Genomic DNA, 16,720 nt, shown 5'->3' with positions numbered 1-16,720 from the left:
ACTAGTTACTGGTTTTAGCAGACTGTGAAATGTGCAAATCATGGTCTAAAGTTAGGCAGTTTGTGGTCAACAAGATGCACTTTTTCCATTGGGACTACTACATTTTCAGACCACCACACATTAATACCAGTAGAAGAATATACAACAGATGAGCCACAAAATTAAAGCCCCTCTACTCTTTCAGATGTAAGGTAACAGAGATCACACACTTGCAGTAAATTACAGTCTAATTATCTTTAAACTGGACATTCATTTTGACAAATGAACAGAAATAGAGACCCTTTTACACGGGCTACGATGTGGCCTCAGGAAGGCATGTAAGGCTTTAAAAACTGCTTTTCGAAGCCTCATTATGTGATCAAGGCTTTGTCCTTTCAAAAATCTCACCATCGAATCCACACAGCCACACAGCAGTCAGCCTTTGATGCACCTGCCGCAAGCCTCAGCCTTCATTAGTTGATTACTTGATGAGTGTAAATTATTTTATCTTGATGACATTAATAAAGGTAAAATAGAGAGAGACAAAACACTAAATATCCCAGAACAGGTTGCCAGCGCATGTCTGTTATGAATTTTGTGTTTGACACTGTTTCAGAAAAAAATATGCAAATATATTTTTTTCCTGGCCTAACGGATTGGTGTATTTATTTTTTTTTTTTTTCGTGAATTTTAAAGCATTTCTGTATTTTCAATCTTCAACAGTGAATCTGCTGGATTCCCGCTCAGTGATGGGAGACTTAGGATGGGTGGCTTACCCAAAGAATGGGGTGAGTATAATCCAAGATGCATGAAATTCTATTTGCATGAGACGGTTTTGACAGAATTTGACCTTTTTATTTTTATACCCATATTAGAAACATCTAAAACCTTTAAGTGAAGCTGTCATTTATTATTGTGCAGTTTTTGATTGTTCTTTTGGGGGCTTATGGTGTTTCAGAAGAATTATTAAACTTAGTTACCCATCGGCAATCAATTATGAAGTAACGAAAATATTATCAAGGGAATCTTAGGATTGCACATTAACTTGCCCCAGTCTAAAAACCGATGCGTGTACAATTCAGGTAGTTTAGACCCACTTATTGGGTATGGCAGAAGACACCTCATTCTTATTTTCCTGTAAAGTTCAAGTGCTTGATTTGTTTAATGGAGGTTAAAGGTCATTTCATTTCCAGGAACTCTAAGTTCATTATAGGAGTAAATTGAATTCATGAATAAGGTAGTCAAAGTCACCGTGGAATATATTATTCTCATGCCTGGAACTGAATATCCATTTCCGAGTATTCCCAAAGTGAAGGCTAATTAGAGAATGACTTACTAGAGTTGTAAAAATGTAATTTCATGGTATAATATACTGTAATTTAATAAATAAGAAGTGGTGCTTAAAGAATGATTGCATATTCTAGAGTTTCAGTGCTACCTTGAGTCATAAAACAATGGTTTACTAAATAATCTTTCAGCTTTTAACTTAAAAAAGTCTTATGTTTCCAACCTCGGTAGTATGTTATGTTGCTTGGTTTAAAGTAAAATAATTATATCTGTATCTGTTTGATCTACATGAAAAAATCCATCATATAGTCGCAACTCCTGTCGGCAAATATACAGCTATACCCGACAGGCCAATAGTGCTGACCACAGTGTTTTCTCAGCTCTGACTATTCAAAGCATGGCCCACTCTGTGGCTGTACAGTATGTAGATGGGAGAGATAGTGCTGACAAAAGCAGGCACATGTGCAGTCATATTAATGAAGACGTGATTATTTTTTGTGTTTGCGTTTGTGCTTCAGACAATCAGACTGTATTAATTACTGCATTCAGTGTAGACTGAGAGAAGTAAGACATGATAAGACACAAAAGATCTCATAATGATAACTTCATTAGCAGTTTGTGTTCAGCCGCTCTTTGAGATGATTCTTCTTTTTTTTCAGATATTTAATGTGTTGTCCAACACACAGGACAAACATGTCTGACAGACGACATAGTTATTCCCATATTTGGCACATTTAATAGAATTCATTTTTGTACTTGGCCATTGTAATTAATCTTCAGCCACAGAGTTGTCTGATGGTATCCCATCTGCAGCCTGTTCCACACATATTCACACTTCCAGTCTTGGCTGAATTAGTTGTGTAGAACAGACAGAAAGTCTTTATAACTTTGTCTCATGCTCCAGATGGTTTGTTTAAGTCCTGGTTTGTCTCCGCTTCATTGTCTGTTCTCATATTCATCCCTTTTTTTCCCCCATTTGGTTGAGCTCTTAATTTTGTCCCTCTCTTCTTTTCCCATCCCCAAACATTTCCTTGACACTTCATCCCAATTTTCTTATTTTTCTTTCATCAGCTCGTTATTTCATACCACCGCTTCTCCTTGCTTTCTTCTGTTTTGTGCTTCCTTTTGCTTTGTCCTTCCAAAGCTTAGATGTTCTTTGAAGGTCACTGAAACATGCTTACAAAGCATGTATAAATTAGAGCTGTGAATCTTAATCGGCCTCATTATCCGACTGACAATAATCTGTTAACATTTTATACAGTTTAAGATGTATCCTCAAACTACAATATAAAACTAAATATTTTCACTTTTTTATTGACAGAGACAATCATTCAGATCAGTCTGATTTTTCTCTATTATTTACTACCTAAAAAAGTCAGACAAGGGTATTTAATATAAAATGTATTTTCTTTAATACCAATGTCTAAGTGAGCCACCTCACTGCTGTTACACATGAGTCATTTGGTCCACAAATCGCACATAATGGCTGCTTGACTGGCTTTACTTACCGAGTCCTTTACATATGGAGTGCACTGTCTCTTTAAAGTTTGTAACACTCCAGTGTGTTCAACAGCAGGGGAAACACGGAATTCTCCATGACCAAAAAAGTGAACTTGTTTTTCTTTTTTTATTTTCTACACTCTCTCAGAGTTATTGACACGCTGCCTCAAGAAATTGCCACAAAACTAGCTGCAAACTCGATTATGTTCTGTCACTGCATCGACACAAAAATGATTCACATCCGCATCGAGAAGCATCTTACAGTCCAGAAATTTTCCCCGCTCTATTAAAAATCTAATGGATAGTCAACAGACTTATATTCTTCCTTTGACCCCAGAATACACATCCTGTTTGGTGTATATGATCATAAATCATTGCTGAAGGTGGAAAATCAAGGGCAGATTAGACATAAGTGTATTCCTGTAAAAATCAAATCATAGCTATGTTTACATTTAGTTAATGTAAGGGCGTATTCACACCAGGAAAGTCCGATAGTTCACTTGCTTTGGTCCGAACCTTTTTTTTTTCATTTTGGTGCGGTTCGCTTTCAGACTGTAGCCTACATTTCAGTAAACAGGACCAAAATATGTCAACAAAGCCACGCGCCCTGAAGTCGTTCGGCTATTGGTCAGAATCGACACGCGCAACACAAAGTGCTAAGTTCAAAAGTGAATGTAGTCATGGTCGCTTTCCGTGCCGTTATTGCTTTTAATATAATCAAAACTATATGTTTTTTCAACGTTTTGCTATTTTCACAACTGTGTAATTACTATGCTGCTGTACAAGTAATTTATCAACATATATGATATGTGGGCATCTGCCCAAACGTCCACAAGAGCACGGGTCTCCTCTTCGGCCCACGTTTGTCCCCTACTTATTTTCGGTCTTTCGTTAGCTTTACCACAGCCGGTCTAGTAATTAGAAGAACGACGCTCTGTTCTGTTACCTAGCAGCAGACAAACGACGGATGCTCCCGAGGTACAAAAAAGCAAAAAGTCTGGGATTAGGTCCGGTCTGCTTTCACACCTCCAAAAGATCCGCACCAGGGTTCGTTTGATCCGGACCGAGTCCGACCTTTCAGCTCGGTCTCGGTCCGCTTGTTTGGTCCGGACCAGAGTTCGGTGGTTTGTATTCAGACCATCCCAAAAGGTCCGGACCAACGAAAATCTGGTCCGTTTGGTCGTTTGGTCCGGACCAAACGAGGTAGGTGTGAATACGGCCTAAGTTTGCATCACTGGGTTTAACATACTGTAAGTTTTTAGTTTTTTTTCCCCTCATACTGTTTTTTAGCTTTCAACTCGTCTAAACTGTCGTCTAATACCTCCCTTACTTCCTGTTCAGTTACATCAGAGAAGAGTGCACATGTGGTTTGGGTGAGCTGCCGATTGCATGACATTAAGTGGATCCTTTTATCTTATCTTAAGGAAAAAACTAAAAGATGTCTGGCTCAAAAGAGATGCCTCTCACATATGCATTATCATTGTTGTCAGTCCATTACCACTCATCAGTCCTGCCAAACCCCAAAACCTTTGTTATTTGTTTCTAAACATCAGTTGGTAGTTTCTGCAGGATCTGTAAAGACCCTGCTACAAAGCAGACTCAAAGATTCTTGTGGTGACAAAGAGAGACTGATGAAATCTGCTATGTGGCCTTACTTCACTCCACTCCAGCTATTAGAAATTTAAAAAAAAACAAAACAGCAGGGGATGCGCACCATGTCTAAGAAAACCAAATGACTTACCAACGAAGATGCCAGACTAACTTATCTGTTTCTCACCACTATGATGAGTCCATATGACGTCATATGATGGGGATATGAACTGACAATATCTTTCTCAAACAGCAGCAGCACTGTGGTGCTTTGTATTAAAAAGACTACATTAACAGTGATGGCTGCAATTATTTTCCATAATATAAATAAGGCCTCCCCAATGGTTTTCGACAAAAAGACAACTTCAAAATGAGGTAACTTAAGGTTTTTTTTTTGTTTTCTTTTAGCTTTTTAGCGTATTTCTTGCAAGATTTGATTATCAGTATAACAATCCCTAGTGATGCAAAGATTGCACATACTTGCTCCAGCTCCAACACCGTTACCGCCGCTAACAGACAAGACACAGAGCTTCACACTCTGAATGCTGAAGGGCATGATCAGAGCTTTTGGGTGATAAGCCTGAACAACTGGGAGATTCAGACCACTGCTCTCACACGCTCCGTCATATCAAACTACAGATCTACCTGCCAGGTGTTGGTGTGAGGTGATTAGCAAATCATTCACATCTATTTTGCCCACAGTTCTGTGGTTGTGCAAGACAACGAATGAAAGAGGTGAAACTAGAAATATAAAGTGGTGTAATCACTGATTCACATGGCTGAACAGGCAGTTATGATTCTCTTGTTCATTTAGTGCCTCCTCTCATTCAGTGTGCTAAATTGACCTTAAATAGGGGCAGGCTAGTGTCAAAAGTGCTGAGTGAACTGCAATAACTGTAGGCAGTGGTTGGGTAAATATGCTCAATGATGTCCACTGACAGCTGACAGCTGGGTTTGCATGCCAGGACCCTAAACTGTCGATCACTAATGAGGACAATGAAGCTGCTGTTTGAACGGTTCAAAGGTTGTTTGCGTAGAAATTTCTTTTTAAGGTTTTCCAGGGCTGTTTAACGTTCCTCTCCTTCATGGATCATAGTACAATGAAGGACTGAAGAAGAGATGGAACAACAGGAAAACCTGAGAAGTATAGGAGAATGGGGGAGATTAACCTGAAGTTAGCAAGAAGAAGTGACATGAGAAAAATGTAAGAACTAAAAAGGATAGTAGGGGAATATCAAGGACAAGGTAGATGACAACAAGTCAGAGGAAAGTGAAAATGGGTAGATGGAGAAGGGAATAGGCTGTCGAGCAGCATTTCTAGGTTAGACTTGAGATTTGATAATTGAGGAAAGAATAGAGGACACAAAGGGGAAATGATGATAGACATGGCTGAAATTAAAAGGCAGAACGAGACAGAAGAGGGATGAATGAGATGATGGCAGAAATGGGGAAGGGGAGTGGGAGTGTTGTCTGGGTAAGAAGCAAAAGGGACAGTTCTATTACAGTGTCACGATGGTCAGCGGTAATGGGTGGTAATAATAAGTTGGAGACAGCTTTATAGAATTAGAGCTGGGAGAGCACTCAGCACAGCCACAGGGGGTCTGCTGATGGATGTGTCACACAGACATGCACCCACACATTTAATAGTCAAAAAAACTAAACATACACACTAATGAGGAGCTGCAGGGAGGCCTGAAGGAATATTCGTTTGTTGGGAGCAAAATGGAAAAGATCAGGAAGTCGAGAGGAGACAATGCAAAGGTGACAGAGAGGTTAAGGCTGGATGAGATGGTCTTGGGGTTGTTTATTAGGACCAAGTACGATCACCTAACTCAGTCTGTTGCTTGTTTGTTTTTTGTTAACATTAGAGGATAATGTTAAATCATATTACAAAATAGAGGAACTATTTCTTTAGACATTCGAGCGAAACTGGCCACATGGGTTTATTGAATAACCTGGGTGCGGTCTTCATTTATCTGGAAAAAAAACAGAGTCAATCCCAAAGTATTTTCATGGCTATATAACACTAAAAAGAGATGGAAAAAATGTAATTTCCCTGGGATGTGAGTTAAGTGGCCATTTTAGGTTGAGATGGTCTGAAAGGAATGAGAAGTGAAATGGGTGCACAGCAGATTATATCACACCGATAGAAGAAATGGTGAATGAATACCTGAATTCATTGAGAGAACAGTTGAGCAGTAGATCTGTCATTAGATGAGCCTCCAGTTCGCCATCAGCTTTTTAAAGACAGCCTGTTTAGTATATACTTTTATTTTTTCTTCAGTACCTTAGTTATCAATGGTTGGTCCTGACATTCAGTGTTAGTTTGTTTTGTCATTCTGTGCATGTGATATTTTAGGACCCTGCTGCACTCTCCTATGTACATTTCCGCATTAAAAAAGACCATGTATTATAAACTTGACAGCTTGAAAAAAACCTTTTACACCAATGATGCAGGATTCAGTTTCACGCAGAACAAGAGTGCTTACTTCAGGATATTTGCTTGCGAATGTGTGGTGTAAAATCAAATTTGAATATGGAGTTAAAAGGGTCTTCTTATCTAAGTATAATGTCCTATTTACATTCAATATCAAACCTTTTTTAAACGGTTGAACTGCCGATTGTGATGACTTTCAGTTGCAACGATAGAAACCAAACTCATGGATACTGAACCCATCTGGTACAAGGCAAAAATGAGAGAGAAGGTCATCTGTTAACTTCCCTGCAGGGAAACCAATAATAACTTGTAGTTCTGTGTGTGTGTGTGTGTGTGCGTGTCCGTGTGCATGCGTGTGCGTGTGTGTGTGCGCGCGTGCATGTAAGCTGTGAAAATCTCAGAGCAGGCTGGTGGATCTGTGTGATCTAACCAGTAAGAGGCTTAATGTCTGCACTGGGACTGACTGGGCTGAAGTCTGGGACAAACGGGGGCTTCACACACCAGCATGCACATATTTGTTTCTACATCTATACTTTTGAGGATCCCCACTGAGGCAACACACTCAAAGCTAGTCTTAACCTGAGCGGAAGTCTAACTCAGAAATGAAGCGATTAGGAGTTTACGGAATGATCTAAAAGCCCTCACTCATCGGGAATAAAAGTCCAATTTGTCCTCACAAGGACAGAAGTACTTTAGTGTAAAGACGTACACACAAATAGATATTATCATAGGGGCATGTACATTTAAACGCACAGATGTCTAGTAAGTAAAGTAAATCCTCACATTTATTGAGAAAGGGTTCAGCAACTGAATAGTTGTATCCATAAAACAAAAGACTAGAGCAGGGAGGACCAAAGAAACAGACAGATGGAGAACAAGATGGAGAGAAGAGAGAGAAAAGACCAAGACAGAGGGTTGTATGCAACAGCTACAGCAAGGATTGATTAATATGGGCTATTAAGCTATAACACCAGATCATAGTCTCGTCCCTCTGGCCATATTACGGTGACATGATGAAGCGTCTGTATTAGCCATGGGAGAGTGCTAGTGATGCAGATAATAGCCACGTCCCAGGAGACCTGCAGTGGGAATTAATGCTGCTGTCTAAGACACACAGGCGTGGATGCAGATGCACACGCACATACTGACAGAATAATTTACATATATGCACACACAGGCAGAAATCTATTCACGCACTTTCAGAGGTATGGTTATACAGATTAACACAATTACAAGTGCACCTTTTTTTTTTTTTGCTTTTTGCTTTAAAGAACTCCACCCCTCCTTCACGGTAAATTCACATATACCCTTTAATACCATCTCGTTCTTTTCTATTTTCTGCAGTTGGAGGAAATGAGGTGGAAAGGATGAGAATTATTCTGCTATATATACCAAGACACACACGTACACACACTCTTTATAATTTCCTCACCAAAGCTAAGTCTTTCAAAAAGGCATTGCTGTTGCTCACTTACACTGCATTTCCATGGTTTTCAACCCCACTTGTTGGAGTTCCATATAGTGTTTCCCCTTGGCTCACACTTTATTTTGGAAATGCCTGTTTAGATCTGCTCCATACTAATTCCCGCTTTATTACAAAGGAAAGTCCCATATCTTCTGTTAACTGGGCTACATCTTGATTTCTACTCTCTTTAGGCAATTTTTCTGTACATTTCCGTAAGGTTTGAAACTAAATAATGATATCACTTCCTCCTTTTCTCTGCCTCAGTGGGAAGAGATCGGGGAAGTAGACGAAGACTATGCTCCCATCCACACCTACCAAGTGTGCCACGTGATGGAGCAGAACCAGAACAACTGGCTCCACACCAACTGGATCCTGACCGAGGGTGCCCAGCGAGTATACATCGAGCTCAAGTTCACCCTGAGAGACTGCAACAGCCTGCCTGGGGGGGTCGGGACCTGCAAGGAGACTTTTAATATGTATTACTATGAAACAGATGGGGATGAGGAGGAAATGGAGGATGGAGAGATGAGAGATGACGTTGGCATGACAGAGGAGGAAGACAGAGCAATGAGGGAAAGCAGATATTTCAAAGTCGATACCATAGCAGCGGACGAGAGCTTCACTGAGCTTGACTTGGGGGACCGTGTGATGAAGCTAAACACCGAAGTCCGTGATTTAGGTCCTTTGACACGGAAAGGCTTCTACTTAGCGTTTCAGGATTTAGGGGCCTGCATTGCTTTAGTCTCGGTGCGGGTGTTTTACAAGCGCTGCCCGTTCTTGGTGAAGAGCCTAGCCGAGTTTCCTGACACCATCCCGGGCTCTGAGGCGTCACAGCTGGTGGAGGTAGTGGGCCGCTGCGTCAATAACTCCCTGCCTTTATTTGAGCCTCCCAGGATGCATTGCAGTACAGAGGGAGAGTGGCTGGTTCCCATTGGGAAATGCGTTTGCAAGTCAGGATTTGAAGAAATCGATGGATATTGTCAAGGTGAGAGAGAAAAAAGTATCACTAAGTATCACTAATTATCATTACTTTTCTCGATAGGTGAATCAAATCATCAAAGTACATTTTTCTTCTACGTTGTTGTCCAGTCCTCCAGTTTTCTACCCTATTAGGCTTTTGAGTGCATATGCGTCTATGTTTGTTTGGCTTGCCATCTTCATCCTGTGTTTATTTTCATATCTATGCTCAGGTTTATTTTTAGTACTTTGTGCGTGAGCGTGCACAGATCTGTTCATTCTTTTACTAAGAGTGTTTTCGTGTATATGTGTGTGTGAGTCTGTGTTTCTCCTTTGCTTAGTGGAGGGTATTCCCCGGAGCTCCGCAGCACTTTGCTGCTCTCATAAAGCCGCTGTTCTGCTTCAACTCGTGCCCAAGCATTCCCTCTGCTGACCTTAACTGCCATTTCCACGGGCACCCAGGGTCTCTTTGTTTGTTTCTGCTTTCGTCCTCTTTGCCGTCTTTAAATTACTCGATTTTCTGACTTGCACTCACTACCTTTGCAGCCCAGGGCAGCTTTGAATGCCATGGAGAAATGTTTGATTCCACGTTTTGTCGCGGCATGAAGCTGTGTGAAACAGAAATTTCAAATGTGTGTTTATCTGGTAGCACATGAGTGTTTATTTTCTTCACACAAAGTCCTATTGTTTGAGGTAAGTTGTCAGATTCGCATGAGGATTTTGAAATTGGCATGAATGCTGAAGGAGGCTGCATGGCAGCGCGAGTTTTGTGGGACGCTATAAGATTTTCCGCTACAGCTGAACAAAACGGAGAGGATTTTGTTTCAGCTTGGTACGTTGCGATTATTATTTCATGAAGCAGAAATGGCTGATTGTTCACATGGTCAGTCATTTTTGCTCCATCAGTGTGTCAGTTTAAGAAAATTCAAGCAATTCACTCAAGCAAATTGCATAAATGTTTTTCTTTCTGCAAAACAGTGGGAATTTTTTGATGATATAATTTCTCCTCTCATGCAACTTCAAAATGTACATACATAAAATTAGATAGTAACATAGTTATCATCTGTGATCAGCTGCCAATAATCCAAAGATAGAACACAGCTGGCATTTAGCAGAGAGCGTTCCATCTCGAAGCTTTGTTTTGTCATACGAGCGAATCTCTCTGGGGAGATCATTAGGAAACAGCTGTCAGTCGGCCGCTGGTCTGCCTGGAGTCATTCTGCCACAGACTGTCCAGTCAGCTAGTCTACTGTTACAAATGTATGGCTGACAAGACTACTACATTATAATATTTTGTGGTATTCAGCAGTAACGGTAAAATTGAAAAAAATTAGAGAGCAATAATAGTAACAATATACAGGAAGCAGTCACCACTGTGTTTATCAGTAATGTATAACAATTAACCACCAACCATTTTCCATTAATCACTTGTATCCAGTTTACAAAAGCAGATTCCTGTATTGTGTGCCGTACATGAAGGTGCCGCTGCTGCACTTTCAGCACAGTAAGACTGAAGGGAGGAGAGAGTGCATCCATGTTGGGTGTATTGATCGACAGAATGATGAGATGAGTACAGCGACAAGTGAAGGGAAAAGCAGTGAATACAAGATAAACTGTACTGAAAGGCACAGATCTGAACAGTGTTGCTATCATCACTTGTTGTTGCCACAGTTATGAATAGCTAGATACAGGCAACCCTTGAACCAATTTTTTTTTTCAAACCTGCTTAAAAGAATTTGGGAATTACTCTGGGAATTTGACACTTGGACTTGCATTTTTGCTCACTCCTGCGGTTTGAAGCTCTCCTTTTTTTGTTTTACTTTAGTTGTTGATCATGCTAACGCTTGTGGTAAGTAAAATTCTACTGGCTTTAACTTTGTTCTTTCATGCTATTAGTGTTGCTGTAGCAATGTTTTTTCTTCTATTATAATGCTATATCATACAACATCTATAACATATACTGCTACATATAATATGATATATAATATTTTATCATATTTTGCAAGATAACCAAATATTGTGTTTGACTCCTTAAGAAAATCAGACTTTGCCATCTTTTCTTGCTGGAACCAACTGTTTTTCCTGCCTTGTCACGGCAGAATAGAATTTTAGGTTTTACCAGATTTTCAAATCAATGACTGAGAGTTGTTGCTTTCAGGGTAGATGAAGTTGTTGAATATATGATTTTTTTCGTATTGGCTAAACTTTTTTAAATTAAAATCTGCAAATAATTGTCCATATTTACGTGAGCGAGTATAACACATCCCTAGCAATTAATGAAGCAGCCTAGTTTCGTATGCAGATGAGACTGTTGAACTGACAGCCTTTGAAACTGTCTATAAAGAGAAATATGGCAAGCTTTTTCCTCTTTGGCAGCGTTGGAACCATATGTGTTCACTGCCTCAGTAAACACTTTTTCATGTGCTTTACTGTCACTCATATTGGAGTATGAAGAGTTGAATTCTGGTTTTGAGGCACTGAAGGTCTGGACTCCTTACTGAGAGTGCATTATGTCTTTTTAGGGGATAGGAGTTCTGAAGTTCTGTTGAGGTGGATTTTAGAAGTTTCGCTGGGTGTAGTGATTTAGTTTTAAAACAGCTGAATGCAGAAAAGAGAGACTCCCGATTTTTCCTGTTTAAGCTGTGGTTGAAGGTTTAAAAATAAAAACAGAACATGTGCACAGGATGAAAAATGTTTACTGTGCTTATAATGCAAAAATGATGACTGATGAATTACCTGCTGAAATGTGTCAGTACCATTACTGAGACAAACTGTGGTGAAAATGTATTGTAATGCATCATAAAAACGTAATGTAAGCCACCTAAACTCCTTTTTGTTCCAAATAGTTATTTTAAAATCTAATTTAACTAAGCACAAATCGAAATCATATGTACAGTTAAGCACAAGGTATTAAGGTATTTTTTTTAAGTCAAGTTTTACTTCAAATGAATTTAGTTGTGAAAGAAACCTTAAAGAGAACAATCTTCTGTTATCACGAGAACTTATTGGATAAGCTTAACAACAAGCGACTGATATCACATTATAGATTATACTGGCACACCATTTGTAGCCACTTTGTAGTTATTGATTGCAACACGATTTGATGCTACAGTATCTTTTCAAAATATTTTTTTCTTATTTTTTGTTTTTCCACAATTCAACTGTGTGCCGGCTCACTCAGTCTCAGTCTCCCAACTGCTGAAGGACGTTGAGCGATGTGGTGAGGATGACATAGCAGCACTTCTCTTTGTAGTTGTTTTACTGTACAAAAGTATGTGGTATTATTGCTGGGGAGCGCATTAGGATTCAAGCACTGGTACTTGGAGTTCAGCTCTTTTTCAGAAACAACTTTAGCTACTATCCAGTTTGTTTGCAATCATGAAGATAAGATGATCAATGTTGTAATGTTTTTAGCAATCCTGTGCACCGGCCTCATGAAATTAAGAGCTAAGGTCACTAAATAGACTGAATGAAGTCAATGTTTGACTTAGAAATCGAGAGCATAATTCCATGAAATGTTATGTTTTTCACTAATCTTCACCACCCAGCAGCAGAGTGATTTTCCAAGTTGATTTGTGTCTGTGTAGCTTGTAAACATTTATTGTAAGCATTGTGTTTCCCATAAGCTCTCCTCGCATATTTTGCCTTGTGCTTCTGCTTCAGAGAAAAAATGTGGCCAGTTGGAGATGGCACTTGCATTTTCAGTCATGTCATGTCGCAGTGAAAGTTGAGTGGAGAAAGGCCCGCCCTCTGTGCCTGCAGGGAGGTGAAGCGTGGCGCTGTACGCACAAATGCCTCGCTGTGCCACATCAGCTAAAATCATTGAAAATATGTCCCTAATTAGAGGTCTCTTACAGTGCTAAAATATCAGTACTCCTGAAACAGCAAGAGGTACGAATCCCCCAGTTAGTTATTGAGATACCTTTTTAATACTGCAACACGTCTGCATACATCTGTGTAGATCCTGTGTGTGTTGCCTAGTTGAGCATAATTGAATGGAACCTTTGTGAATGTGGGGCAGAACTCATTATAAACTGCTCCTTCTCTCTTTTTATCTTCCTCCTTTGTTATGGTGGTTTATCACATTCTCATCTTTTTTGATTTCACTCATTTGCTTTTAATGTCTTTCTCAATACCTTAGTTGTCCATCATCCATCTTTCTTGCTCTTGTGTTTCTTTCTGTTTTCCATTGTCTCTCTCTGTCCCATTTCTTCTGCTCACGACTGCCCATCATTGAGTGTTTCTTCAGTGTTTTACTTATTGTCCCTCTTTCTGCGTCTTCTGTCGTTGCCATCTATGATAACACTCTCCTGTCTTTATCACTCACCACTTCTTCTCACTTCATTTCAATTTCCTTCCCCTCTTTAGGGATTTGTCCATCTTTATCCATCAACGCGCAAACACATCATGCGATTTCCTTTTTTTTACACTCATCTGCTCTCATGCACAGACACAAAAACACAGAAGCACGCTTCTCTGGAAAGGACATCACTATAAAATGTCAGACAAAAGCTTAACTCTGCAGTAATAGCTATACTGAAAAGAATTGTTGGATTTGTGTTGCTCGGAACTACGTACCATGCGATGATGCTTGTCATGTGAGGGGTAATGTTGTCACCAGATATTGCGTGTGATTATATAAGATGAGTGTACGACTTCAGCAAGGATAACTGGTGCTTAACTGCAGCACTATCAGCACAGTAAGAGTGAAGGCGTGGATGGATTGGACAGCAGGATTGTTACAGAAAGGAGAAGTGTAGGCAAAACAAGGGGGCACAAGATCAATTGTATATCTTACACCACAGGGTATGAGGGCTGAGAGATGGATGAGCGTTTTATTTCCGAGGGTGATGGTGACAGAGGAAGGATAGCTGAGGAGAGAAATGGGCAATTGGATAAATAGAAGAATGATAAGAAGGAGGGGTAGTGTGGATTTAGTTCAGCCTTGTTGATGTGATTGAAACTAAATGTTGGAATCATGGCTGAGTTGGGCGTTGGGAGAGTTTCTTAATTAAAACTTAACTGAATGTGAGCGGAGGGGGGGGAAATATTGTCAGGAATTTACATTTCCTTTATATGGATCACTACAAATCTGCTTATTCACAGTTACATTGATCTCAACGATTAGGAATCAACCCAGTTTGTAGTCTGGATTCATTGTTTAGTCTTATAAAACAAGGAAATACACAGGATCATCCCATTTGAGTGTATTACCAGCCTATAATACACTCAAAGTCAACTTTTAGGTGGCTGTAGCACAGAAAGAGCAATCACCCACCAATTGGAAGGTTGGTGATTCAACTCAGGCTTCCACATGTCGAAGCGTCCTTGGGCAAGACACTGAACCCCACCGTGCCTGCCAATGCATCCATTGGTGTATGAATGTGTGTGAATGAGTAGAAAGCACTTAGTTATAGACTAAGACGTGCCGTATGAGTGTGAGTGAATGTGGCATGTAGTGTTGAAGTGCTTTGAGTGGTCAGCTAGACTAGAAAAGCGCAATACAAGAACAGTTCATTCAGGTTAAATCTCTAAACAGGAAACAACAAAATAATAAAAATAATCTTGTCGGTTTGTCCAATTTAATCAGCTCCGAAATTATGCTTTACACAGAAATCAGAATCTAAGGAATTTGACTCTGATGGTGATTGATGGCTGCCTCCATCGACCACACAGAGGAACACAATACTGTGCATGAGGCCGTGCCACAACAAGTCAGCAACAGGCCCAAATGCTACATGCTCAAATCCCTGTCCATCCCAATGCATCATGATATTAAGGTTACTATTGAATCCACAGCCTACCCTTCTCTCGCCTCTTGCATTACCACCTGCCATTCAACTTTGCACTCACTGATTAAAGCATACTAAGCATCTGTGACACAGTGGTAAATAGCTCCATCGTACAATCAGCATCAGAAGGACACAAGTTAATTTCAGTAGCTGGTGAACTAATGTCAATTCAAAACAACCAGCAAAAGCAAAATGCTCCACACATAAGATCCATCCACTGTCTGCACCAAGGCCAAAACAAAAGTTCAGCTGACGTTACAGAGTTGTTTATTGAATCCTTTAGATTCAGCTGGCAGTCCCTCACTCTCTTTTTATTTTATTTTAAAGCCCAGTTTTTTTGTAAGCTATCGTTTGTTAGTTTCCTAATTTTCGTTGAATGGATGAATGCTACATTGACTCTGCTGAATCTTTTTCACGAGTTAAATGAGTATCTCGAAATGTAGGCTGTAATGCAGCTGCATTAGTTGCACATAGAGTATTTACAGCTTTGGCATAAAGGCACCGTACATAAAGTTAAGATAATGTAATTGTTTGTTAACTATCTCTAATTCATTCTTGGAATAATGTGAACCATTTGAAACATTACAACCTTCAGTGGTCTAGTCTGCTTTCTGTCCAGGAATTAATGTTACAGACAACTCCACATGGTTAATTATCATAAAAAAAAAACAGAGCAAAAGGCTTATTAACAAATTGTAACACATGTACATTACCAAGCCAATTCTAATTTCCAGCTATGAATTTGTAGTCTATTCATGTGTCTACTATTTAAATAAAAAATACATTTCTCCTTTTTCCATCTTAGCTGTGAAATAATCCTCCTCTTATCGTTTTCTTACTTCAGAATATCATTATTAAATTTGCCTTTGATATTGAAAAAGTAGAGGAAGTGCTAAAGCAGCTGTTTGAAAAAATTGGGTGTCATTATCAAATGATGCTTCTTGAATAAAGACTTAATGAATAGCTGGAATTATATTGATGACTGATTATTATATGTGATGTTGGCTGCGACAGTTCCTGGAATGATGGAATATTGGTACATAAATGTGAAAACTGAAATTATGTAATGACATTAAAGTGCAAAATTATGGGGAAGCGACTGAGTAGTGAATTAAAGATCGAACAAGAGCAGGTTTCAGTGTTGAGAGAATGGAGAAAAAAAGGACATTTAGGATAATGAAGGCTAATAATGAATGCAAAACATAGCTGAAGGCCATGATTTGAAGACAAAAAAAGAGTGGAATAAAATCCTGGGATTGACAGCGTTGTGATGTTGAAATTCAGGCTACACTGAATTCCTGTGAAAAAAATAAATGAGGTACAATATGGACAATTAAGTTTAGGGAAGACAGTATGGGAAGCTGGGGGAAGGTAAGAATAGGCAGAGAAGGAAGAGAAAAAGGCAGCAGATAGGGAATACAAATGGAAAAAAATTAGGACAACTGTTGGTGCAAGGCATTAACAGAATTACTTAAAATAAAAGGAAAAAAAGTTGCTAGCCTGAGGAATAATAAAAACGTGGGGCACTTTGTTCAGAGATTACCATTTAAGTGTGTCATGGGTAGTGCTGGATTCCCCTTGATGATACTTTGTTTCAGTGCTAGGGCTCCCCTGGTGTTCCTCTGTGTTTGCCTGCCTGTCAGACTTCACTGCAGCATATGTCAAACTTGATCTGGTCACAGCGGTGGCCCTGCCATCAAAACCCATCTCAGT

At 39.6% G+C, this 16,720-nt stretch overlaps 1 protein-coding gene across 1 annotated transcript in view; it reads left to right on the top strand.

Annotated features, from left to right (window-relative positions):
• The window catches only part of epha5 (EPH receptor A5), a 61,720-nt gene that overhangs the window by 4,501 nt on the left and 40,499 nt on the right, over positions 1 to 16,720 (top strand). Inside the window, exons 2-3 of the mRNA XM_075455101.1 lie at positions 703 to 767; positions 8,523 to 9,243. Of these exons, the coding sequence (XP_075311216.1) occupies positions 703 to 767; positions 8,523 to 9,243 (786 nt within the window). The remainder of the gene's footprint in view (positions 1 to 702; positions 768 to 8,522; positions 9,244 to 16,720) is intronic.

Source organism: Odontesthes bonariensis, chromosome 22 (assembly GCF_027942865.1).
Source record: "Odontesthes bonariensis isolate fOdoBon6 chromosome 22, fOdoBon6.hap1, whole genome shotgun sequence".
NCBI classification, from domain to species: domain Eukaryota; kingdom Metazoa; phylum Chordata; class Actinopteri; order Atheriniformes; family Atherinopsidae; genus Odontesthes; species Odontesthes bonariensis.
The sequence above is the reverse complement of the archived record's forward strand: the minus strand, read 5'-3'. Positions and strand labels throughout refer to the sequence as shown.